At 44.2% G+C, this 25,606-nt stretch overlaps 1 protein-coding gene across 2 annotated transcripts in view; it reads right to left on the reverse strand.

Annotated features, from left to right (window-relative positions):
* Positions 1 to 25,606, reverse strand: part of RASSF3 (Ras association domain family member 3) — a 272,610-nt gene that overhangs the window by 218,251 nt on the left and 28,753 nt on the right. Inside the window, exon 1 of one of the 2 annotated variants that reach the window (XM_073555456.1) lies at positions 3,900 to 4,169. The exons of the other annotated variant lie outside the window; for it this stretch is intronic. Within the exon in view, the coding sequence (XP_073411557.1) occupies positions 3,900 to 4,038 (139 nt within the window). The 5' untranslated portion in view covers positions 4,039 to 4,169. Of the gene's footprint in view, positions 1 to 3,899; positions 4,170 to 25,606 lie in introns of those variants that run through there. 2 annotated transcript variants of the gene reach the window in all.

Raw genomic sequence — 25,606 nt, forward strand, 5'->3', positions numbered from 1 at the left:
AGATAAGCCCCCGATGTAACCTGCTAGATATGAAAAAGGAGTTAGATTATACTCACCGGGGAGCGGTCCGGTCTTGGTCCGATGGGTGTTGCGGTCCGGCGCCTCCAATCTTGTAATGGTGACATCCTCTTCTTTGCTGCCTGTCGTGGCTCCGGCGCAGGCGCACTGCTCTGCCCTTTTGAGGGCAGAGCAGAATACTGCAGTCGCAGGTGCCAGAGCCACGACAGGCAGCAAAGAAGAGGACGTCACCGTTAGAAGATGGGAAGCGCCAGACTGGATGGCGACACCCATCGGACCGGACCGAACACCAGGGTGAGTATAATCTAACTCCCTTTTCTTCTCTTTCAGGTTACATTGGGGGTTTATCTACAGCATTACAGAATGCTGTAGAAAAGCCCCTGATGGCGGTGCCGGCAGCTGATAGTCGAAAAATGGGGTGACAGATTCCCTTTAAGGTGAAAACAAAAGGATTGGCAATTGGACTTTCAACATGCTGACATTATCTGTTAGGAGCCAGCAGAATCCCATACACATGCAGGTGCATCTCACAAAATTAGAATATCATCAAAAAGTTAATTTATTTCAGTTCTTCAGTACAAAAAGTGAAACTCATTATATAGAGTCATTACACACAGAGTGATGTATTTCAAGTGTTAATTTCTGTTAAGGCCAGGCGAGGATGTATAGGATGCGGTGATTCCGCGTGTGTTCAATGAACCCATGCGGAATCACCGCGTGTACAAAAGTCGGCAGCGCTTTGGGCGGAGCTGCGTCCAAAGCGCTGCATATACGCCCCATGGAAACATACCCTAAATTAGCTATATTTCAAGTGACAAAAAAACGCATCCAATGAAAATCGCATCAAAAAACGCACGTGACCTGCCAGTGACCTCAGATGCAGATTTGGTGCAGATTTCACCTGCGTCAAATCCTGAGTCCCGTTCACAGACCTTGTCTCTCACGGTCAGTACTGTCAGCGGGGGCGGCTGTGGCAGCATTGTCAGCTGTGTCAGCTGTCTCAGCGAGGGCAGTGATGTCGGCTGGAACATCGGTGTCTGAGTGGTACTCAGTTGACGGTCTCCTGTCAAAGCGCTCTGCCGTCCCAAGCTCTGCTCTGCCCAGATGCCTCTCAGCTGATTTTACCTCACAGGCGTCCCGCGCGCCCGAAGTTCCCGACCAAACTGTCTGGTCACTCGAGCGCTGCAGCTCTGTCCGCTTAGCCATGCCCCCTTTTCTCAAACACAGAGTACGGTCTGGAGTCTCAAGCTTTCTACCCCACAATATAGGTGACAGCCCCGACGGATCTGGACCCTTCATGGAGGAGACATGCCTAGTTAGTTCCTTCCCCTTACAATATTATAACTGAGACCTTCAGTAATCACTTGTGATCTTGTAGGAAATCCAGCTACAAGTGCTCGATTTCCCTATACCACCACCATTGGAATATTATTACGGGGTGCCCACCATAGTAGGCTGTCTACATCAAATACGTATGTACTGGATCCTTAAAAGAGAGAAAGAAGCTCTTTGTAGGTATTCTTATATAATGAATGTCACAAATGAGGAGATTCCCTCTCTAATATCTCAAAATGTCATATGATTTTCTACCCTTGAAGTCAATAATTTTAAAACAATTTGTCAGTTTGAATGAAAGCCCCAGAACCAAGAAACATTTTTGCAAACATATTTCTGTATATCTGCCACCCCTATAGGACAAGGTTTCCTATTTTACCCATTACCTACATTTCTTAAAATGTACCACTTAGAATCACTTGTGTACAAAACATGGCACAAAATACAAAATAACCAAGTTTTCACGCATCATGTACAAAGGACAGGATGCCCTGTGCAGTAATGTCTATAGATGGTATTTTGCAATAGTTACAAATTTACTAAATATATTTGCACTCAGTTATTATGTGCTGTGCGGCTACACCCAAGTATGTAATTTTCAAAGGATAGATAAACTGATAAGCCAAAGTTTGCCATGCTGAAGGTTAAAAGGAATCTGTCATTAGGATTAGAGATGACCAAATTTTTTCGGATTCGGTTCCAAATACGATCGGATTCGAATATTGCTTTTGCAATATTCATCGATCACAGCCGAACGTCATTAGAGTCAATGGGAGTAGAAATTACCAAATATGTTCGGAACTGATCATAAGACATACATTCGGCACGAATAGTGTTTGACTATAGCTCGAATATGTCAAAATCAGATTTGGGGACAAAATCTGAACACATTTTCTCATCTCTAATTAGGATCAACCCTCCTAAGTTGATGTAAGTTGTACATGCAGATCATATTAAGCTGAATACAATTATACCATGACATCTGTAAACTGATGTCTTGTTCTAGAGAAGTCCATATTTTTCTTATATGTAAATGAGTTGTTCATGGGCTATGGACCGGGCATATATTTCCAGGAGAATCTGCCTCCAGAGCTTATTATAAATGAAAGTTTGCGTTAACAATTGATGTGCAATGGCCACTCTCTGCTCTCCTGATCTCACTGCAGAGCTGTGTGTGATTATAACTGACAAATCTGCAGGTTCCACTCAGTGCTTCAGCTTCCAAATCACAGGAAGCCAGTGTTGCAATATAACAGAGCTCAGAGAGCTGCAAAAGATGTGTTTGCAAAAAGACAAAAAATTTCTCCTGTTCTGTGTTAGTTACTTGTCTCACACTGGTAACTCTCCCTTTTATTAAACGTAAGCTCTGGAGGCCGACTCTCAGGGAGATCTATGTTTAGCCCATAGCCCTGAACAGCTTATTTACATATAAGAAAAATGTGGATTTTTCAAATATGACATTGGATAGCTCAAATGAAGGTATCATTTTATTCAGCTTTCTATGACCTAGATGCCTATATAGATGGCTTTGGGAATGGGGGGAGGGGGGGTTTAATCCTATTGACAGATACCCTTTAAGCAGCAATATAGCAGGCAAGGGTCAACATTCACAGGAGTGATCTATGATTTTAACACCAGGATACATTAATTTTCTTATTACATTGTCTGAAGACTGTTCCAATATGGCAGCAAAGAGAGCAAAATATTTGGATAAAACAGCTTACAAGGGAGAAGAATCATAACAGCTGATATATTCTCATACTATAAACAGAATTATTTTATGATTTCAAGGTTAAAAGGCAAAATCTAAAAGTGTTTTCTTTACAAAAAGGTCAATGAGAAACATTGGTATCGGTGGGTATAATACATACTCATGAGCATTGAGGATAGCGTTCTTATATTTTAACAAGGCATGCAATGACTGATCTATAAAATTACATTTAACCTTCCAATTAGATTAGTTTGGTTTTTAACCCTGCAGTAGCTCTGGACTAATGACCGCATATTGAACCTAGTTGATCCTTGGTGCAGGATGCGCGTGTCCTTGTTAAGAGGGTATATGAATGGTAAAATCCGCCATCCATGTATATAGAGCAGTAATGTATTGCAGAAACACGAAGCTTAGTTTTCAAGCCACCAGCCGGTAATCTGCAGAGCTAGATCTATCCAGAGGTATATTCATGCAGTAAGAACAAGCATTCACCTGTCATCCTGGAGCGGCTGCATAGCAAGTGCTAGACAGGATCCGAATTAGCAGCGGCAGTCATGATGATCCATTAATCCATTCTATCTATAGCAGACACCGAGCCGCTGCAGAAATGTCATTTCCATTGTGTGCATGGCTCTGCAATGCACTGTTCTGCTGCAGGCCCACATCACACTAGCAATAGCCTAACCCTTTCACTGCCTCTAGTGCATGAGAGGACAGCTTTAATGTAAACTCAATGGGGTGAGAAAACATGGTCGAAAAGCAGCAGAGCTGAAATCAATGGATGGCATTTACAGAATGCATGCACTGAAAACGCAGAGGGATCAAGTCATCTTACCAGCAGTTTTCCATAGAAGCTTTAGCTTCCTACTCCTTGTGATCCGCAATGATTTTGGGAACCAGAAAAAGAGACGTGCTATCCTCCTGATCGTTTTGCCAAGCTCATGTCTGACAGCCATGGTTGTCGCTATGGGCATGCTAAGCTGGTGTCAAGGATCAGCTGAATGCGTAAGAAGGCAAACCCCTGCACGTTGATGGGTGACATGTTTGCTCTGAGCGGAGCCTCAGACAGCATGTCTTAAGACCACCTGTTGTCCAGCATCCTCCTCCTTCTTCTCTGCCAGTCAGCTGGTTCCTCCCAAACCAGCCCTCCTCTGTAGCATGGGATGTATTAATAGGATGACGAAATAACCACAGACCCAGACATGCTACTGAAATTCTCATATGACAACTTCTCCAATGTCACACAAAAATAATATTGTTTCTGAAGATATACAATTTCACTGTCTATCGAATTTCATGGACCAGAGAGAATAATCCCTGCAGAGTCTGTGTTACATGTTGCCATACACTTGTTGTTTCAATATTTATTTCATCAATCAATAGCACACATGAAAATAAGAAATCTTATCAGAGAAATCGGCTTGTTTCTCCTCCACTAATCATTCACTTTCTATTCATTGGTAAAATCTGTATAATCTGTATTCAGTGAGATTTCCCATTACTGAGATAGGAGATGACAGTTGGTGCTGACAATATTCTATGGAAAGGGGAGAGAGCAGTTAAGAGGAAGACACAGATATTTTGCTGAAAGTTCTCATGAAATGACAATTGCAGCTCTCCATAGAACTTTATGAGAACCAGCTGTCATATCCTATTGTACAAATGGGAAAGTCTATATTCAATTAAGACAGATTTTACTTGTGAAGTCAGAATTTTGTGTATAAATGATCAGCCCATTAGAAGAAAAAAAAGCAGATTTATCCAATAAGATTTTTCTCTTTTAAAGTTGCTTATGATTTATTTATAAAACAAAAAAATAAAAAACTATGCTTATTCTTATATATACATGACACAAGCCTATCCTGGAATTTGGGGATATAATAATCAAGGAATTTCCTTCTAGCTTAGTTACCCACAACAAGTGGACATGTCATTGACAGGAGAAAGACAGAGGCTGGAGAGCTGTAAGTGGAGGCTACACCCCTACACATGCGAGCTCATTTGCAGAAGAATTCACCAATGGATTACGAGTGAACGGAGACATGAACTTATAACATAAAGGTATAGAAGTAATCATCATTACAGGTACTTTATTGTGATGATGTTACTTTGAGGTCTAAAACCCTGACAGGTTCCCTTTAATGACAATTGTCATTGCTGACCTTGTGACAGAGAGTTACTGGCTTTTACCCTAACAAGGCTCATTAAAAGGGTCGACATTGACTTCTAGGATTGCTTCTTCCTATAGGTGGCACTAGACTTCTAGTCTACTTCATTACTGAAAAGACAATTTGCATATTTCCCAGAGGAGCATTGCAAGGCTTAAAAGTCTCCTCACCTTGGCATGCTTAACATGTCACTCTCTGTAAGGAGAAACGTTACTTCTTGGATCCCAGGCATAAGGTAGAAAACATCTGTGGGTTAGAATTATCTGTAATTCTATAAAAATAGAATATATACGGTAATATAAACTTTCTTCATGAGGGACAGCACAATGCACTTTTGTCTAAATGCTGTACAATAAAAAGTTCCTAAATTCCACATAAAGAGATTGTTTGGGATCTTTAATAAATTCTCTAAAAGCTGTATATGTAACAAAAAAATAACAGCTATCTCCAAGCTTCTGCTGCGCAGGTGTGGGCGGCACCCTCTTGGACGAGGAATTTTTGTTTTTCATCTTCAGTAAGATGGAGCCACCCGCGCATGCGCTGTAGCAGCTATCGGATCACAGCTATATACACCGATAGTTCCTACTGCGCAGGCGCCATTTTCAAATTGATTTTTTTTTGTTCTAGCTGAATAACATGAAAAACATATATTATTAGCACATGAAACATGCAATTATGCTGCACCTGAATGCAGGTTTTTTTCTTTTTTTTCTTCATTTTTAAAAATGTACATATATTCATTATTGTTACAAAAAAAAACCCTGACGAAGGCGCTGATGTCGAAACGCGAGTCAGGGTGGGCGCATCCAAGGGACTTCTTGCACATCTTAAGGTAACAGCTCATCTTGCAATTTATTTATTTTTCATCATGATCATAGTGTTGATTATATATAAACTCACTGTACTTGCACTTTACTTATACATATATCTAATCTTAACTTCTCACAAGTCTCTATGTACTTTTGGTCATTCTTTAAATTACCTTGCGGAGCAGCAATATTTGCACAAGCCATGCACTTTGTATTTGCCATTTTGCACACTGGCACTATTGTAGGCCATTAAACACAACCTCTTTGCATGGTTCATTACTATTATTATTTTTTATTTAATTTTGATTTTACATTTCAGATCCTTTAGCTGCTTGTTGATATATTTTTTCACTAATTGATTTTCATTAATTGATCATGTAATATCTATTTATTGATTTTTTTTAATCAGTTTTTCATCTCATCCATTGTGCATTAATTTTTGTCGCTTGGGTTGTGCCCCATCTTGTCCTTTGGTGTTCCCCACTTTTGCCTTAAAGGTATATTTCTAAATAAAAGTTTATTATTTACCGTACCTTAATTATTGGACTTTTCTTTTTTCGCTTTTTTTCTTATTTTTTTATTATATATTCATTATGTAAACTAGGCGGCAGGTCAGTGAGGGATCAGTGACCTGTCAGCATTCTTCATTATGAATACCTAATCAGAGCTCACATGAAGACCCCCCCCCCACAGGCCGCCCCGGGGCACAGGCATATCATTAACTAAAAACTGAAAATAAAGATTAAACAACAACCACAATACACAGATTTCATCACCAGGTATCATATTAATCAGTATAACGGCGCCAATCTGACACTGTCTGTAGGTTACTGTGCACAATCCTGCTGACAGGTTCACTTTAACGGTACTGAGAAATAAGTGCATAGCACCCTCCAGAGTTAGAAAATCTCCAGAGTCTCAGATATCGGGGATAACTGAGACCCTGGAGAACATGATCAGAGCTAGTTTTTATGGTCTCTTGTCACTTGCTCACAAAAAAAGTCTCATTTACAATTCATATCTCTCTCCTCTGATATGATCTAACATTTTAGAGAAGAGAGAAATGGGGTCCCCCGAGCCTCCCCAATACGTCCACTATGCCCGGGCCCCACGTTGATCAAAATAAAAAATAGTAAATCAAATCCCCCTTAGCTAGATAAAAACTATAAACAACAAAATTGTAATTTTTTTCATTCTTTGCAGTTGGGGTTAGGGTTGTGTTACGACTGGGGTTTGGGTTGTGTTCTAGTTGAAGTTAGAACTGGGATTTTTTCAAAAGTTTAAAAAAAAAATGATGATGATGTGTCTGCTAGTGTAGCGCAAGTGCTCGCTACTAGAGTTTGCATGTATGAATGGAGTATCAACTTTTTTTTTAGGGGTGTCTAACAGCCACAAAACATGCAGGGCAGGGAGTCGACCATGTCATTCGAGCACCCGCGATATTCGTTGCATACCCGAGCACCCGATGCAAACTGGAGTAGTGAGCACTTGCGTTCAACACTAATGAAGACATGCACCCAAGTGGTGGATTTCCCCAACATATGGGGTATCGGCAAACTTAATGCACAGCAAATTCTGCGGTCCATTTTCTCTTGTTATCCTTTTGAAAATGAAAAGTTTGGAGCTAAAGTACATTTTTGGTGAAAAAAGTTAAATGTTAATTTTTTTTCTTCCACATTGCTTCAGAAGAAACTGAAGAGTTAATAAACGTAATGAATGTGGTTTTAAACATTTTGAGGGGTGCATTTTTTAGAATGGTGTAACTTTGAGGTATTCTCTGTCATTTAGGCCCACCAAAGTCACTTCAAATGTGATGTGGTCCCTAACAAAATGGTATTGTAAATTTTGTTGGAAAAATGAGAAATTGCTGGTGGACGTTTAACCCTTACAACTTCCTGTGAGTCAGTGACTGGTGTCACATGTAGGGGTCGCTTTGTGTTCTCCCCAGGATGTGCACGGAGGCGTACTGAGGTCATGACAGTCTATTGCAATAACAGGCGTAGCTGTGGTTGCAATGCACAATACAAAGTAAGTATAGCTATTGAACATGCTGGGTGTGTAAGGCAGACTTAGAGAAAACCTGCTCTGGGCTTTTGTGTTTGGAAACGGACTACAGGATGGTAGTGGTACAGTCCATTTAATTCCCATCCCTGGCTTTCCATGTGGCCTATCGCTAGAGATTAGAGTTAAAAGCCCTGCAGTAAACGGTTTGGTTATGGCAGTGTCAGTGTCAGTCTGGTGTTTGCAGGAGTGCAGAGCAGAGGGCTCTGCAGAGCTCCACCTCTGTGAGAGAATACAGGCAAGAGGAGGCAAACAGCCAAGGGAGCTGAAAGGCCTGGCACCCACAGCGTACACAGCAGTGCAGTCGCCCATGGCAACGTCATGGAAGTGGACTGGCGTGTTAGTGACTGTAATCTGGAGGATATGTGCCCGGCTGCGAACTGGAGGTAGACTATTCTGTTTCCTGGCTGCGATGCAGAGGATATCATGTGCTGTGTTTTGCTGTGAGTAAGCATTAAAGAGATTTTTGTTTGGAACTTTGCTGGGTCACTGCCTCATCACTTAGTGTGGCTACCGCTGGACTACACTTCTTAATAAAAAAAAAAGTTTCAAAATTGTGCTGCTGTAAAGTAGACATGTGGCAATATGTCTAACATAGACTGTAAGGGTTTAATAATAAACATTTTCTAAGGTGGAAGATGGACACTGGTAATGTGCTGGAGAGGAGATACGTTTCACTGAGGTTATTAGCTTCAGTGATCTAAACCTGGAAGTGTAGCTCCAGCATGTTATGTGCTGAGAGGGGTTAATCGGCCATGAAGGGCCCAGGTCTATTATATACAGCTAAAGAGGTGGGCAGAACAGCTGTTTACCATATCTCCATCTGAGTGAGAAATCTGAGGTAAAAGTAAAGCCTTTGGACTTAATTATTGTTCAGTGTACTCTGGAGGGGAGTAGACCTCCAGAGCTAGGCTCTTGGCAAACAGAGCTGAATCCTATTTCCCGTGTGGACAAAGTTATAAGGACTATAGTGAGTGCTGTTTTGTTTATGTCAAGAAGGCTGAATATGTTGGTTTCTTCTACTTGGACTGGTTTATGAAGCCTGTTTCAATAAGCCAATTAAATTTTAAATGAGAAGCAGTCCTGTGACTACTTCAATCGATCTACCACAAAGGACAGAAAAGAATATCTAAGACAGAGTCGATGTACACCTTTGAACTAATCATTGCTTCCTAAAGCTAAATGAAGTAACGTTCTATCTTCAGTATAGTTCCCCTGATCCCCTGAGGAAGAAGTGATTTGTACTTCGAAACGCGTTGGGAAAATGAATAAAACATCGATCTGATAATGCACGAGTAATTGTGTGTCATGATAAGCAGCGCACTGAATCCATAAAAAAAGTTCCATTTAAGTATAACTGTCTGTATGAGTGAGAGGTGATATGGCTTATGGGTGTCTATCTTTCCACATCACCCATATCATCCTTTACTGAATGAGGGCCCCACACTCCCACTGACAGCTATACACACATTATACATCGGGACACAGGCAGGACATCAGGACACACAAGGTCATCAGGACATCAGGACACACGAGGTCATCAGGACACACGAGGTCATCAGGACACACGAGGTCACCCTCAGACATCAGACGGGAGTCGTTTGGTTACGGACATTCAACACGACCTACAGGCACCACTGCAGTCATCCAGCTCCAGGCTCCAGGCAATGGTCATCAGGTTCCAGACTGCGGTCGACAGGCTCCGGGCATCGGACCTAGGAAGGAACTCAAGCGTGATGGTGCTAACACCGCAGGATTGCTGGGCATGCATGTAGCTAGCACCGCATGGTAGTCATAGCACAGCATAGTAGATGCTCAGCAGGAACACCGGTTACTAGAGTCTCAGAGTCACTGGGTGCGGGGCTCCAAACACAGAGGGATTCCAGGAACATAACACAGCAGACATAGTCAGGTATGGGATAGGTACAGGATCAAGGATTCAAGCCTGGATACACCGCCTCCAGGCCAGGGCGAATTTAGATGGGGTCAGGTACATGACAGGTACAGGATCAGGGATTCAGGCCCGGATATACCGCATCCGGGGCAGGGCGAGGGTACAGGACAAAGCAGGAATCAAGGCAGGGACTTTGGTACCATAACCGAGACAGACGAGGTCCAGAGACACAGATACGAGACACACATGGCAAAGTCCAGGAGCTTTGTGAGTAGCTCTGGCCTCGCCCATAGGGCAGGGTAAGTTTATAAAGGGGCTGTCCCTCAGCAATTGGCTGGGGACAGCATTTCAAGTACACACACTAACCCTGATAAAAGCAGGGAAGGTGTGGCTGCGCACGCCCTAAGCACACACAGAAACAATTACAGCACAGTCAGTGCAGGAACTGCAGCCTAGAGCACCTGGCCATGGCTGCCAGCCAAGACACACGTGGAAAGTCATGCACCAGCTGCAAATGACCTCACAACCCGCGGACAGCTTCCACAGTGGCGACCAGGGACCGCACATGTGAATGGTCAAGCAGCAGAGCAAAGACCTAACAACACATGTGCAGCTACGCAGCAGAGCAGGGAACTGAACAGGCTCCATACAGGTAATAGGCAGCAGTATCCCAGCTCAATTAGGGGTAAAGGAGTAAGGGGTTAAAGCAAAAAACATGCATTGTCACGCCGACAACCAAATACAAACAGAACGGCGTGACATTATCCCCTCCTAAAGCCCCCTCTTCTGAAGTCCCCCTCTGTGGTATAGAGGGTCCATATTGCGTCCCCGGGAGACGCCCGCCCCCTCGCCATGGCGTGGAGGTGCCTGCTGGGCCGCGTCTGCAGCTGCAGTCGTGAAAGAAGCACTCCCATCAAAATTTGCATCTTCTTAATATATTGTAGTCATCATATTATATAGCACTGTGTACTTACAACGGCTCATTTGCCTTTCTACCCAGCTAATTCTTCTCTTTTTTAGCTGAATCCTTATGTAGAAACAGGAGGTCAATTTTATCTGCATGAGTCACCACTGCAAATGTTCCTAGTGGGGGGAGGAGGAGGGAGCAGCTGGGTCAGGAGGTGAAGAGAGGGATGACTCATATAGGGACAAGAGACTTCATGTTTCTACATAGAGCCTAGAAAATAAGAATTAACTGGGTAGAAGGGCAAAATGAGCAATTGCAAATACTCAGTGATATATAATATGATGACTGCAATATATTACGTTGATAAAAACTTTGATAGCAGTACTTCTTTGATGCTTCTGTCCTTTTTGATGCAGACTTTGCTCTGTTTTGTTTCTGTATTACTGGATGGTGGTCCCCAAGAATGATGTTCTCTGGTTGGGCCGGTGTTCTCCAGTCCAACACTGAGCACACTGCTACTGGCTAAGGCAGTGGTCCCCAACCTTTCTGACCTAGAGACCCACATTCAGCTCTGAGAGAGGGTCACTAGCTACATCCAGCTCCCTCCCCCCTCACAGGAGTGGCAACCAGAGCCCCCATGGGAATAATGATAACCAAAGCTTTTCCACAGAAATCCCCCCAAAGCAGTACAACAAGATCCAGTGATCCCCACAATACCCCCATTCAGTATTCTCCCATCCAGCAATCCCAACACACTGTCTCATCCAGCTTCAGGCACCTCCTCCGACAGGTGGTATCATCCTGTTTCCAGCTTACCATACTTAAATTATCTCTAAACCCCTAACACCAGTATATGTGCATCCAGATCTGCTCTTCTGTGCAGGGCTGCTCACAAAATTCACCATTTTGAGATGTGTTCCTCATACCTGTTTGCTAGACCTGGAGCGAATGCACCAAGTTGGCAGACAGCCACGAGAAACAATTCATGGGACTGCAAGCCACATGTGGCTCCTGAGCTACAGGTTGGGAACCCCTGGGCTAAGGTGTGAGTTTTTATTCTCTCTCAGGTCCACCGCTTACCCCTCTCACAGTAGCAAGGTTTTAGTCACACCAACACACCAACAGGGAAGGAGAAGATATTTTACACAGAGTAATAAACTGTATTAGAAAGGAAGGAAAGCACCCAAAATCTACAGGAGGGGAGGATGTGGATACATTGCGAAATGTGTAGTTGTGTTGCATTGCGACATTGCATCTAATGATCTTCTATGCGACCGAGTAGCAAATATTTCTAATTATGTTAGCTTTTCTGTTACTGGCTGCTAGTCCCAAGCGACTCACTTTGCCACTGACATCAATACAATATTCATGCTACTGCGACTTGCAGGTGACTTGTCGGAGCTTTGGCAGTTTTATTGGCAGCACAGTCACCGCTCAATTGCAAACAAGTTCCACTGATGTTTCTGGTGAGAATTGCTAGCACGGCATGTCACTGTGCAGCTCTCGCCTTACAGCTGCCTGCAGTATCAATGTAGAGAAGTGCCAATCGCAAATACAGTTCCTGCTCATAGATCAGATCATCCAACTCACGGAAAGTGGCAGATTTTATCAATTGCCAAGATGTTCAATCCGTGCCAATATTACATCATTTTGTTAAAAGAATACTGCATTTTACAGTGTAGTTAGTGTAACATAGTAACATAGTTTTGAAGGCTGAAAGAAGACCTTATGTCCATCTAGTTCAGCCTATTTTTAGGCTAAGTGCACACGTACCGGAACTCTCGCGGAAATTACCGCGAGAATTCCGGAATTCCAGTCCGCGGGAAAATCGCATTTTAAATTCCCGCGATTTTCCCGCGGAAAAACTAGCATTTTGCAAGCGTATTTAGCTTGCAAAATGCTAGCGTTTTCCAAGCGATCTGTAGCATCGCTTGGAGAACTGATTGACAGGTTGGTCACACTCGTCAAACATAGTGTTTGACGAGTGTGACCAACTTTTTACTACTGAGGCCGCCTATGCAGCATCAGTAGTAAAAGAAAAAATGCAAAAAAAAAAAAAAAAATGGTGTTATTCTTACCCTCCGACGTCCCGCGCATCCGTTCCCAGTAATCCTTTGCGAAAATGCACGCGATGACGTCCGTTCTCGCGGGATCGCGATGTCTCGCGGTAATTCGCGATGACGTCGCGCGAATGACCGCGAGACTTCGCGATCCCGCGAGAACGGACGCCATCGCGGGTATTTTCGCAAAGGATTACTGGGAACGGGAGCGTGGAGAGAAGCGGGAAGGCTGCGCGGGACGTCGGAGGGTGAGAATAACAATATTTTTTATTTTTAAATTCTTTTTTTTACAGGGATATGGTACCCAAAGCCCGGAGGACAGTCTCCTCTCCTCCGGACCGTGGGTACCATCCGCAAATGTTCTGCTTACTTTCCGCATGGTGTGCACAGCCACATGCGGGAAGTAAGCAGAACAATGCATTCCTATGGGTGTGGGATCGCCGCGATTCCGCAAATTAATGAGCATGCTGCGGTTTTTACCGCGAAGCGATTCCGCCACGGTAAAAACCGCAGCATTAGCACAGCATTGCGGAATCCCATAGGAATGCATGGGATGCGTATTTTTCCCGTTTTCGCGGCAAAATCGCGCGATTAAAACCGCTGCGGAAACGTGAAAAAAACGCCACGTGTGAACTCAGCCTTAGTGCAGCTGTTCTGCATTGTTGATCCTGGGGATGGCAAAAAACCCACAGAGTAGAAGCCAATTTTCTCCATAGGGAAAAAAATTCCTTCCCCTAAGCTGGGTCAACCATCTACCTACAATATTATGTTATTCGTAACCTTCTATACTGTTACAAGAAAAGCATCCATTCCTTTCTTAACCCCTTAGTGACGGGGCCAATTTTTTAAATTCTGAACAGTGTCACTTTATGTGGTGATAACTCTGGAACGCTTCAACAAATCCCATTGATTTTGAGACTGTTTTTTCATGGCACATTATAATATATGATAATGCTAAACTTAATGATATGTTTTGTGTTTATTTATAAAAAAAAAATATCAGAAACCTACCAAAAATGTAAGAAAAAATTGCAATTTTCAAATTTTGAATGATTATCCCTTTAATCCAGATAGTTATACCACACAAAAACATTAATAAATAACATTTCCCACATGTCTGCTTTACATTAACACCATTTTTAAAATGCTAATTTATTTTGTTAGCCTTTTAGGAGGTTTAAAAATGCAGCAGTAATTTTTCATTTTTTCAAGGAAAGTTACAAAATTTATTTTTTTTAGGGACCTCTCCAGGATTGAAGTGACTTTGGGGGTGCTATATATTGGAAAACCCCAAACTTGACACCATTTTAAAAACAGCACCCACTGACATATTGAAAACTGCTGTCAAATAGTTTATTTACCCTTCAGGTGATTTTCAGGAATTAATGCAAAGTGTTACATCAGGAATGAAAAAGTGTTTGTTTACCACCAAAATGTCGCTAACTTCTGAACTGACCGCTAGAGCCGGAGACTCTGAGGCCGCTATTTGGCCATGAACTGCAATGGCAAACATCAGGACCACGCAATCATAATCTCGATGTGTCAATTAGATAAAAGCGGAACCCCCCACAATCTATTAATCATTTATTGGATGTAGTCACTTTTTACAGCAGCAACTAAGGGGTTAAACAGATTTGGACGGTGCCAACACTGATCGTTTGTGATACAGAAAGTTGTTAGCTATATTGTACAGATGACAGCTGCTGGATTGCCACCTGTATAGGGATGATATTCTCTTAAATCTCAGGTCAGTAAAAAGACGTATTGGCTGTCATTAAGGGGTTAAATTCATTCAGTGAGTTGGCCATCACCACTTCCTCAGGAAGAGAATTCCAGAGCCTCACTGCTCTTACCGTGAAGAACCCTCTTCTATGATGGTGCAGAAATTGTCTTTCCTCCAAACGAAGAGACTGCCCCCTTGTTCTTGTCACAGTCCTTGGTACAAACAGTTCATTGGAGAGATCTCTGTATTGCCCTCTGATTACTTGTACATATATATTAGGTCTTCCCTAAGTCTTCTCTTTTCTAGAGTAAATAGACCTAATTTTGATAACCTTTCTGGGTATTGTAGTGAACCAACTCCATTTATCATTTTACTAGCCCGCCTTTGTAGTTCTCGGAAAACTCCTTTAAACCCCATTACAAAAAGAAGTTACTAAAATATATTATAACTACTTTTAATAATGAAGATTAGAAACTATAAGATGTGTGTTTCCTGCTGCATGTGCCAAACCAAACCCCCAGTAGTGCTCTATTCTCCCACCTGCCACATGCTAAGAACCAGAGCATCTTCTGCATAAATTTATAAGAATGTTAGAGAATGGTTAATTCCTCATATTGTGGGAAACAATTAGATTTGAGCAACTATTTGGAAGTCATCCAAGCTCTAAAATCCCTTCCATGTGCAGATGTTTGCAAGCTCAATAGATGTTCTCAGCCTGAGTTTTTCAAATTTGAATCAAGATGACTGAAGAAATCCTATCGCTACAAAATATACATTTAGTGGTCCTGAAATCACACTTTTCACAGAAAAGAACTTTAGCTGTCGTTTTAACTAAAGCGTATATTTAGCCATTTCTTAGGATAAGGTCACATTAGTACAGCACTCTCCGGCGAGCACTACATCGAAGTTTCCGTCAGTCCTGGAAATACTGAATTCCTTCCAAGAATGACAGCAGAGCACCGAAGGAACTGTGCACTTGAATGAAGCCAATGGAGTCACTGAACAGTCTGGCCTCCATCTTCGCAGTATTCATTTATGAAGCCAATAGGGTCACTGTGAATCCAGGAATTCACCCAGGAATTCAGACATCAATCTAAGGCCAGGATCACACTACCGTGTGCGATGCGAGAAACTCGCACGAGTCTCTCGTATCAACCCTCGACGTTACCGCCGGCACTCAGGACCGGTAGTGTGCTCCTGGCCTAAAGGTCCCATTACATTTAGCGATGCACCAGTGATCCCGACAACGATACGACCCGGTCAGGATCGCTGGTGCATCGCTAAATGGTCGCTAGTGAGCTGCCAAACAGGCAGATCTCACCAGCGATGCAGCAGCGGTCGGTGGTCGTCACTTACCTGTCACATGCAGCGAGGGAGACGTCTTCCGCCCGCGTCTATGGAGTCGTTCGTCGGCGCCAGCAGGAAGCCGACGATGAGAAATGGACCATCCCGTTCTCGCGCGATCAGCGATATCCAGTCGGCGGTAAGTGTCACATGTAGCGAGATCGCTAGCGAGATCACTAGCGATATCGCTGTTGCGTCACAAAGTCGGTGACACTTTAGGGATATCGCTAGCGATATCGCTATGTGTGAAGGGGGCTTAAGAGAGGTATTCACATTGGATAGGGACCCATCAGTTTTTTCTGAGACCACCTTGATGATGGTTGATGAGCAGCTATAACTTGACCAAAGTGTGCAAAGCGTCTCATTTTTTTCTAGTATTCAGAAGCCGTATAGCTATTCATATTTCATATATTTCAAAATGACAAGTTTTAGGACGAAAGAGTGCAACTTTTTTGTATATTATACATGGAGGTAGCTGCTCCTGAGTTTGCACCTTTTCACACTAGCTTGGTTGTGCCAGTCAGTCATTTCTATGCAGCCGCACGCTCCGCTCCCGAGTGCTGGCGTCAGTGCCGGGTATTAAGATGCGAGACTCGTCCGAGTTTATCGCATGTGTGATCCCGGCCTAACAGAGGTATTCACATTGGATAGGGTCCCATCAATTTTTTCTAAGACCACCTTGAAGTTGGTTGATGGGCAGACATAACTTGGCCAAATTGTGTGCAAAGCGTCACATTTTTTCTAGTATTCAGAAGCTGTATAGCTATTCATGTGGCGCCCCTGAGGCTTCAGTCGCCACAGAGGTACTGCACCTTCTCCTAAGGTGTGGTGCCCCACTATCCAGGTAGGCTGGGACCTCCTTTCCGCATTCCAACACCGGCACCCCACACACAGGATAGTTCAGCAGGGACCCATCCATGCTTTATGCTGGAAAGTCATAGGGTGCCTTTTGTGGTCCCTGGCTTCGTAACACGAGAGGTGCTGGGGAGGCGGGTGGAGTTAGATATAAAAGAGAGGGAAGGTGTAGGATTTCAAGTCAGTCTGACGGAAGGTCAGTCTGGGGTGAGTCCCAGAGAGAGAGCAGGCTGACAGCAGGTCAGCCTGAGAGGAGCTCTAGGTGGAGGAAGACAGTCAGTCAGGAGAGGCTGAGGACTGGTCTTAGTGGAACGAGCTCCTCAGGGAAGGAAGAGAAGGAGAAAGAGACGTAGACTGAAGACTACAGATTCCATAGGAGAGATAGAACAGATCGGAACGAAGGAGAATAGAAGGACGGTGGGAAGCAGGTTGAGAAAGAGAGAGAACCCTTCCAGTCCAGAGAGCGCAAAGGCCGGGGCCCGGTCCCCGAGGTTGATTGGATCTTTATGTCCGGCAACAGACTCCGGAGGAGTAGTGAGCCGCTAACGCCTTGCTCCCATCATAGACTTGGGACACAACAGCAACTGAATAGAGAGTCGGGACGCAGTGAGGAGTCCCCGAGCAGGCTACAGCTGTCTGTCATACAAGTAAAGACTAGGAACACCTAGAGAGAGGCATTCCAGGGTAACTAAGTACTGGAGTGCTTCGCACCTAAAGGCGCATTGGAGGAGTCGTTCAGTAAGGTATATGTTGGCGGAGTGTGGAAGGGAGAATTCTATCCTGCCTGGAGGTTGGCTGGAGCCCTGACCTGGAGAACACAGTGCGGAGGCAGGCAGTTGTGTGAACTGCAAACAGTGAGTAAAGCTTTGGAACCGCATACTCTGGTGTCCTCCAGTTATTCCAGCACCTCTACACCTGGGTACCAGCCGCCATACCATTCTGCGCCTCTCCTCATCCATTGCACCTACACTGCCCTGGGACTACAGCTTCACCTGTGGGGAGCTATACCATCTCTGCTGCACCACACCATCAGTCCCAGCGGATCTGCATGCAGCGCTGGCTTGCCACCTTACTTGCCAAACACCACGGGTGGCGTCACGAACTATTCATATAAACTCTAACACCATTAACATCACCGCGATTGATATTGGGCGCCCAGGGCCACGGACCGGGTCACCGCTGCTGTGACACATTCCCGCCTTGACACTGGCCCGGTACCGAGTACCCTGCTGCCCTGGGTGTGCGAGGGCGACCCATTCATATTTCATATATTTCACATTGACATGCTTTAGCAAGATAGAGTGCAACTTTTTTGCACATGGAGGTAGCTGCTCCTAAGTTACCACCTATTCATACTAGTTTGAATGTGCCAGTCAGTTTTTTGCTATTACAGTAAACAGACTGTCCTCAGTCCTCGCAGTATTAGTTTATCAAGCCGATGGAGTCACTGAACAGTCTGGCCTCCGCTTTCACAGTATTTGTCTTTATATCAGAAAGGCACATAATTGTGATTTGCCAAGTTTTTGCGCATGTCTGAAGAAAACTACTGCCATTGGCTTCGTTCAAGTGAACGGCTCTGTGGGGGTTCACAACGGAATAGTTTTTAGTCCAACCCGCAGCGTCCAGCTGTTACAGCATAGTGGATGGATTTTCAAGAAATCCCATGCCCACTATGTGTGCACCGATGCCCGCGGCTCACCCGCAGAGACGGACATGTGGCGCGTCTTTCCAGACCGCAGCATGTCAATTTATGTTACGGAGACGCTCAGTCTCAGCTGTGTAAATTACCCATAGACGTTCATTAGATGTGGTAATACCACGTTATCTTCCTAGTCACATGCGTATTATGTGCGGGAACGCATGTGTACTAATTTACATAATGGTGAACTTGTGACACAGCCGGACGTACATGACACAGGAAGTGGAGGAAAGCACAGAGAAAGGTCTCCTCCTTTTTAATAAATAAATAATAAAAATTTTTTTAAAAATAGCATGGGGTCCCACTATATTTTTTAACCAGCCAGAGTAAAGCAGACTACTGGGGCTGGTATTTCAGGTTGGTAAGGATCCAATATCTATGAACCTTACCCAGCCTGATAATACCAGGCCTCAGCAGTCTGCTTACGTTGGATGGTTAGCAAAAATAGTGGGATCCCCTCCAAAAAAATAGCATGGGGTCCCTCTAATTTTGTTAACCAGCCAAGAAAAAAGCAGACGGCTGCGGCCTGGTATTCTCAGGCTGGCGAGGCCCATGGAGATTTGTCCTCACCAGCCTAAAAATAGCAGCCCGTGGTTTTCATAACTATGACGTGTAGATGATGCTACATTGTCCTGTATTTTGCACGAAATACAGTATAAGCAGGGCCGGACTGGGACTAAAATTCAGCCCTGGCATTTGAAGTTACACAGGCCCACTAGTCACATGGTGACTATATAATATCTTTGTACACTTGTAGTTTACAAGAAGTGAGAGGAGATTAACACAACTATATAACAAGTAGTCACAGCTGTATCCAGTATTACAGCTCAGTCCTATTTATTGCGTTTAGGTACAGTACTCCTCCCAAATCTCTGTCCCCTTTTGTATGCACGGTGACAGAATTCCTGGCAGAACTGCTATCCATTGGGCAACCAGACCCTCTGGTCACAGCTGCCCCTATCATTCCTCCCAACTTTTGAAGAAGGGAAAGATGGACAAAGACTGCGGCGCGCGCAGGGCGGCGCTGCAAATTTTGGTCACGCCCGGCCACACCCATTTCACAACTAGTCACACCCATGTCCACACCTAATCGCACCCATTTAGCACTGCTGATCACACTGACTGGTACTGAGGGCACAGTGGCTGGCATTATGGGCACACTGACTGGCACTAAGGAAGAGAGAAAACAGAGAGAGAAAAAGAAAACAGAGAGAGAGAAAGAAAGGGGAAAGAAAGAAAGAACAGTGAGAGACAGAGAAAGAACAGAGAGAGAAAGAAAGAGGGGAAAGAAAGAACAGAGAGAGACAGAGAAAGAACAGAGAGAGACAGAGAAAGAACAGAGAGAGAAAGAAAGAAAGAAAGAAAGAAAGAACAGAGAGAAAGAGAGGAAAGAAAAAGAAAGAAAGAGGGGAAAGAAAGAACAGAGAGAGAAAAAGAATGAGAAAGAAAGAACAGAGAAAGAAAGAAAAAGAGAGAAAGAAATAAAGAAAGATTCTATAAAGATACTATAGCAGCCCGGCTCCCATTGTAGTGCCCACCTGAGCCTCCCGGTGCAGGACATATCATGATCCGCTCACATGGCCGGCATCCCCGATTCCAAAGTGATCCTGCTGTCTGCGCTGTCGGAGGAGGACACAGTGATGGATCTGAAGGAGTCCTGGTTCCGTCACAATCTCCTCAAGAAATTATCTCATTTCCGGTCAGCTTCCAGCACATCACTTCAGGTGGAACGTCATGTGTGTGTTTTAAAATGCTCCTCGGGGCTCCGCCGTGTACTCCTGTGTCCGTGGGAAAAGCCCGCTTTGTACACACTTGGCTCCGCTCCGTACATCCCGTACACATATGGCTCTACTCCGTACACACACGGCTCCGCTCCGTACACCTCGTACACGCGCGGCTCCGCTCCGTACACCTCGTACACGCGCGGCTCCGCTCCGTACACCTCGTACACGCGCGGCTCCGCTCCGTACACCTCGTACACGCGCGGCTCCGCTCCGTACACCTCGTACACGCGCGGCTCCGCTCCGTACACCTCGTACACACGCGGCTCCGCTCCGTACACCTCATACACACACAGCTCTGCTACATCCACACTGTAAACCCCTCCTGACTCCACACATAATTACCTCAAGCAGCACCATGACAACACCAAGAGGCAAGGCTGAGCGCACAGGACCTGTGATAAGGTCACAGGAGGGGCGGAGTCAGGGGTCACATGATCAGGGGTACAAAGGCTCCTGATCATGTGACCCCTGACTCCTCCCCTCCTGTGACCTCATCACAGGTCCTGCGAACAGAGAGAGCAGGCAAGCGACACTGTGGGGGGGGCTTATTCTAAGGCGAGGATGGGGTGTGTGGGGGGGCGTGGCGGCTTATCTCCCTGCAGTGCGGGAGGAACTTGGAAACTATCACCGCCGTGCCCGCAGAGGGCCGGCAGCAGGAGCAACAGTGGCCGCAGCAGTTGGCAAGCGGCCAGATAATCGGGAGCTGCCACCCGCGGCCCACGTGACAGCGGCCCAGCGGGAAAATTCCCGGTTGGTTATATTGCCAATCCGGGCCTGAGTATAAGTAACATGCAAGTAAACTATACAACTACTACACTGATATTTATAAAGAAAATCTGTTTCCAATGTAAAAGGACGGCACGGTTATACAACCCCTGGCAAAAATTGTGGAATCACCGGCCTTGGAAGATGTTCATTTAGTTTTTTTAATTTTGTAGAAAAAAAGCAGATCACAGACATGGCACAAAACTAAAGTCAATTCAAATGGCAACTTTCTAGCTTTAAGAAACACTAAAAGAAATCAGGAATAAAAAATGTGGTAGTCAGTAATGGTTACTTTTTTAGACCATGCAGAGGGAAAAAATTATGGAATCACTCAATTCTGAGGAAAAAATTATGGACTCATGAAAAACAAACCAACAAAAAACCCCTGAGTGATTCTAAACAGCTGACATGTGCCCGCAATAGCCGCGGGTGGAATCACGATCCACCTGTGGCTATTAACTACTTAAATGCCACTGTCAAACGCTGACAGTGGCATTTAAATGGTGCTTCCGGCCATGACACGTGATTGCGGGTCACTGGTGGTTGGCATGTCAACCCAAGGTGTCCTGGAGGCCTCTATGGTTGTCAGTGCCGGATTGCTGTGAGCACCACCCAGTGGTCGGCGCTCACAGCAAGTCAGTAATTCAGCTACATACAGCAGAACAGTAGAGGCAATCTGCTCTGCTCATCGCCTCTATGTAGCAGATTCGGTTGAGTTGTGGCAGCTTCTAGCCTCTTATGGAGGCTATTGAAGCATGGCAAAAGTGAAAAAAAAAATTGTGTTTAAAAATATAAAAAATATATATATATATAAAAGTTCGAATCACTCCCCTTTCGCCCCATTCAAAATAAAACAGTAAAAATAAAATCAAATATAGACATATTTGTTATCGTCGTGTTCAGAATCGCCTGATCTATCAATTAAAAAAAGGGATTAACCTGATTGCTAAACGGCATGGCGAGAAAAAAATTCAAAATGCCAGAATTACGTTTTTTTTGGTTGCTGCGACATTGCATTAAAGTGCAATAACGGGCGATCAAAAGATCGTATTTGCACCAAAATGGTATCAATAAAAACGTCAGCTTAGCGCGCAAAAAATACGCCTCCACCTGACCCGATATCATGAAAAATAAAGACGCTACCAGTATCGTAAAATGGTGCAATTTTTTTTTTTTTTTTAGCAAACTTTGGAATTTTTTTTCACCACTTAGATAAAAAAGAACCTAGACATGTTTGGTGTCTATGAACTCGTAATGACCTGGAGAATCATAATGGCAGGTCAGTTTTAGCATTTAGTGAACCTAGCAAAAAAGCCAAACTAAAAACAAGTGTGGGATTGCACTTTTTTTGCAATTTCACTGCACTAGGAATTTTTTTCCCGTTTTCTAGTACATGACATGGTAAAACCAATGGTGTCGTTCAAAATTACAACTCATCCTGCAAAAAAATAAGCCCTAACATGGCCATATTGATGGAAAAATAAAAAAGCTATGGCTCTGGGAAGGAGAGGAGCGAAAAATGAAAATGCAGAACCGAAAAAATCTCCGGGGTTTAAGGGGTTAAAGTTTTAAATTAAAACAGTATTCCCATCTCCAAGATCCTATCCCAATACATAGTGGGTGTAATAATAGCATTACCAAATACCTCCAATTAGAAATGTTGTATAGTTCTTCGGATTCGCTATGTCTCTTACCCCATGTGCAGGGCATTGCAGTAGCTAAGGTATCCATGGTTACGACCACTCATAGTGACAGTTATCTGTTAGTGATCAACCATGGATATCTAAGCTACTGCAATGCCCTGCCCATGGGATATGTGACATAGTGAATCAGAAGAACTATACAACATTTTAAATTAGAGGTATTTGTTAATATTATTATTATTATTATTATTACACCTACTACATAATAGGATATATGGATGGGACTACAACTTTAATGTAATTTTTTTTAGTATCCTGAACATTTGTTTTTTTTAGATTCACTTTCCAAAGAGAATATCACATTACAGTGAAACTGTTACTTTATTGTAACCATTTTGTTCAGTTTCATAACTTTGGTGTAAGTCAGGGCAGCTGGGATTCAACCAGATAATTACGGGTTTTGGTTCTTGGTATAGGTAACTATAATGAATGTGGAAAATATCTGTGCATTTTGTTTTGAAAGGCTCTTAGAAAGTTGACGTCTCCACAGCAAGTGATCCAGCAGTGATCCATCATCTCATGTTACTCGCAGACAGAAGAACAGGCCTCTGGAGGTACAGTGACAGCAGAAACGCATGCACTTCATAACCAGAGAAGACAAACTATACTGTGTCACTTTCAGCTCATCCCTTCCACCCCGAGGCAAAAGGTACTTAGCTTCAATCTCATCTTAAAAAGCGATAATTGTGAATAAAAACGGCTGTCAACCTTAGGGAACCATTTTGGGATTTAGGGAATGTTTGATCACAGCTCAGATATAAGATACGGAAACGCGCTTCTATTCAAGATGCCCCTGGGCAAATAAGAGCTGTATCCACACCACCACGTCAGAAAGCAAAGAAAGACTAAATCCTGAAGTATCCACAATTCCCACTGATATCATATAAAGGTTTCCATATCCCCACTGATTTCACTTGAACCATGATCTATGGAGAAAAGATCAAGCTGTACTTTCCCAATTATTTACATGCCAAGGCCACATATGTACGGATCAGAATGGATAGGAAAACTAACACCAAAGCAAGTAGCATCAAAGATTAAAAAAAAAGGGTAAAAATCTAAGTCTAAGCAGACGGGGTCCCAATGATCAACAAGTTATCACCTATCCTGTGGGTAGGTGATAACTTGCTAAAATATGGATAATCTTTTTTAAAAAATTTGACACTAAACACTGGAATTGGCGTTGTGGTATGTGCACACATTGCGGATTCTGCTGCGTTGTGCAGTACCATTAAATTCAATGGAATTTGAAAAACGCTGTGCACATGCTGCGGAAAAATCAGCGCGGAAACGCTGCGGGTTCATTGACTTGCATTGATCCATAGCAAAACCGCAGGTCTCAAAAAGATCTGCGGCTTTGCTGCGGATGAAAACGCTGCAGATCGGGAGGGGGGGGGGAAGTGTGGGCGATGAATGTGTGCGTGTGTGTGTGGGCGGTGACTGGGCGTGTATGTGTGTGCAGGCTATGTGTGTGTGCGGGGGTCTGCGGGGCTCATCAGGCTGACGGGGCTCTGTGCCGGGGTTACCGGGGCTCATCAGGCTGGCGGGGTCTTTGCAGGGGGATACCAGGGCTGTGCGGGGCTCATCGGGCTGGCGGGGGGGTCTGTGCCGGGGGTTACTGGGGCTGTGCAGGGTTCATCGGGCTGTCGGGGGGGCTGCGGGGCTGCTGTGGGTCATCGGTCTGTCCGGCGTGGGGCAGGGGGGATCTGCAGTGCTGTGTGTGTGTAGGCATCGTCTGATGGCACAGTAGTAATCCCATCATCCGGCTAATGTGTTGAATGTAAAAATGTCGTCCTGTAGTTTGAGTCACTGATGACGTCAGCAGGGAGGCGGTTTTTGGTATATGATGGATGGAATACTAATTGCTCCACTCACCGCCTCCTTACGCCGGATGTGACGTCGCGCTCTGGATGTCCCGCCTCCACACACTCACAGGACGCGGTGTGTGATTTGTCTATCATACCGGACCAGTTGATAGGATGTGACTTCGGGTCTTGGTCCCCGCCTCGTCTCATTGAGGTGAGACGTTGGAGGGTTACTTACTACATTGCGCCTTATGGCGCCGGATATGACATCATATCATTATAATTATGCACGCCCCTATTTGCGGCCGCGGGCCACTGATCCATTGGATGGCTATAGCTTGAATGGAGTATTTAAAGATGGCACGGTCAACACATGGTGCACTGCCCCCAGAGGAAGCCACAGCGAAACGCGCGTCGGGCACCTGCGCTCGGGTTATACGACCATCATGGGTAAGCTCTGCCTTAGGTGATCTTAGTGAACATTTATATCTTAACCCCGTAGTTCCTGGTTACTATTCGTGGACATAATATTGGGGATTTTCAAATTTAATGTAATTTCATAGTGATTTGACCTTTCATATTGTACTTTTGGCATTGCTTCATGGACTATGTTTCATTATGGTATGATTGCTATTTATATGGCGTTGCACTATGCACTTTAATTATTTTCCTTAAAAATTAATGAACTGGTCCATTGTGATGGTGTTAACCTTGGCTTGTAAGGTTATATGGCTGCCCTCCTGTTCCTATATGTACTATATTTCTACTTAGTGTTTTTCTACTTGTACTATTTTTCAATAAAGACATTGTTTTTTACTTTTGTCTTGAATCACATTGATTAAGGTATTATTAGCTATTGGACTAAGATGAAGGCTCTCTAATAGTCCGTTTATGTATTAACTATCCCACATCATCCTGTCAGCCAGAGCCACCGGACTACTCCCCCTAATATCCCACATCATCCC

This window comes from Dendrobates tinctorius, unplaced genomic scaffold, assembly GCF_039654945.1.
Source record: "Dendrobates tinctorius isolate UK_male_01 unplaced genomic scaffold, ASM3965494v1 ptg000224l, whole genome shotgun sequence".
NCBI classification, from domain to species: Eukaryota; Metazoa; Chordata; class Amphibia; order Anura; family Dendrobatidae; genus Dendrobates; species Dendrobates tinctorius.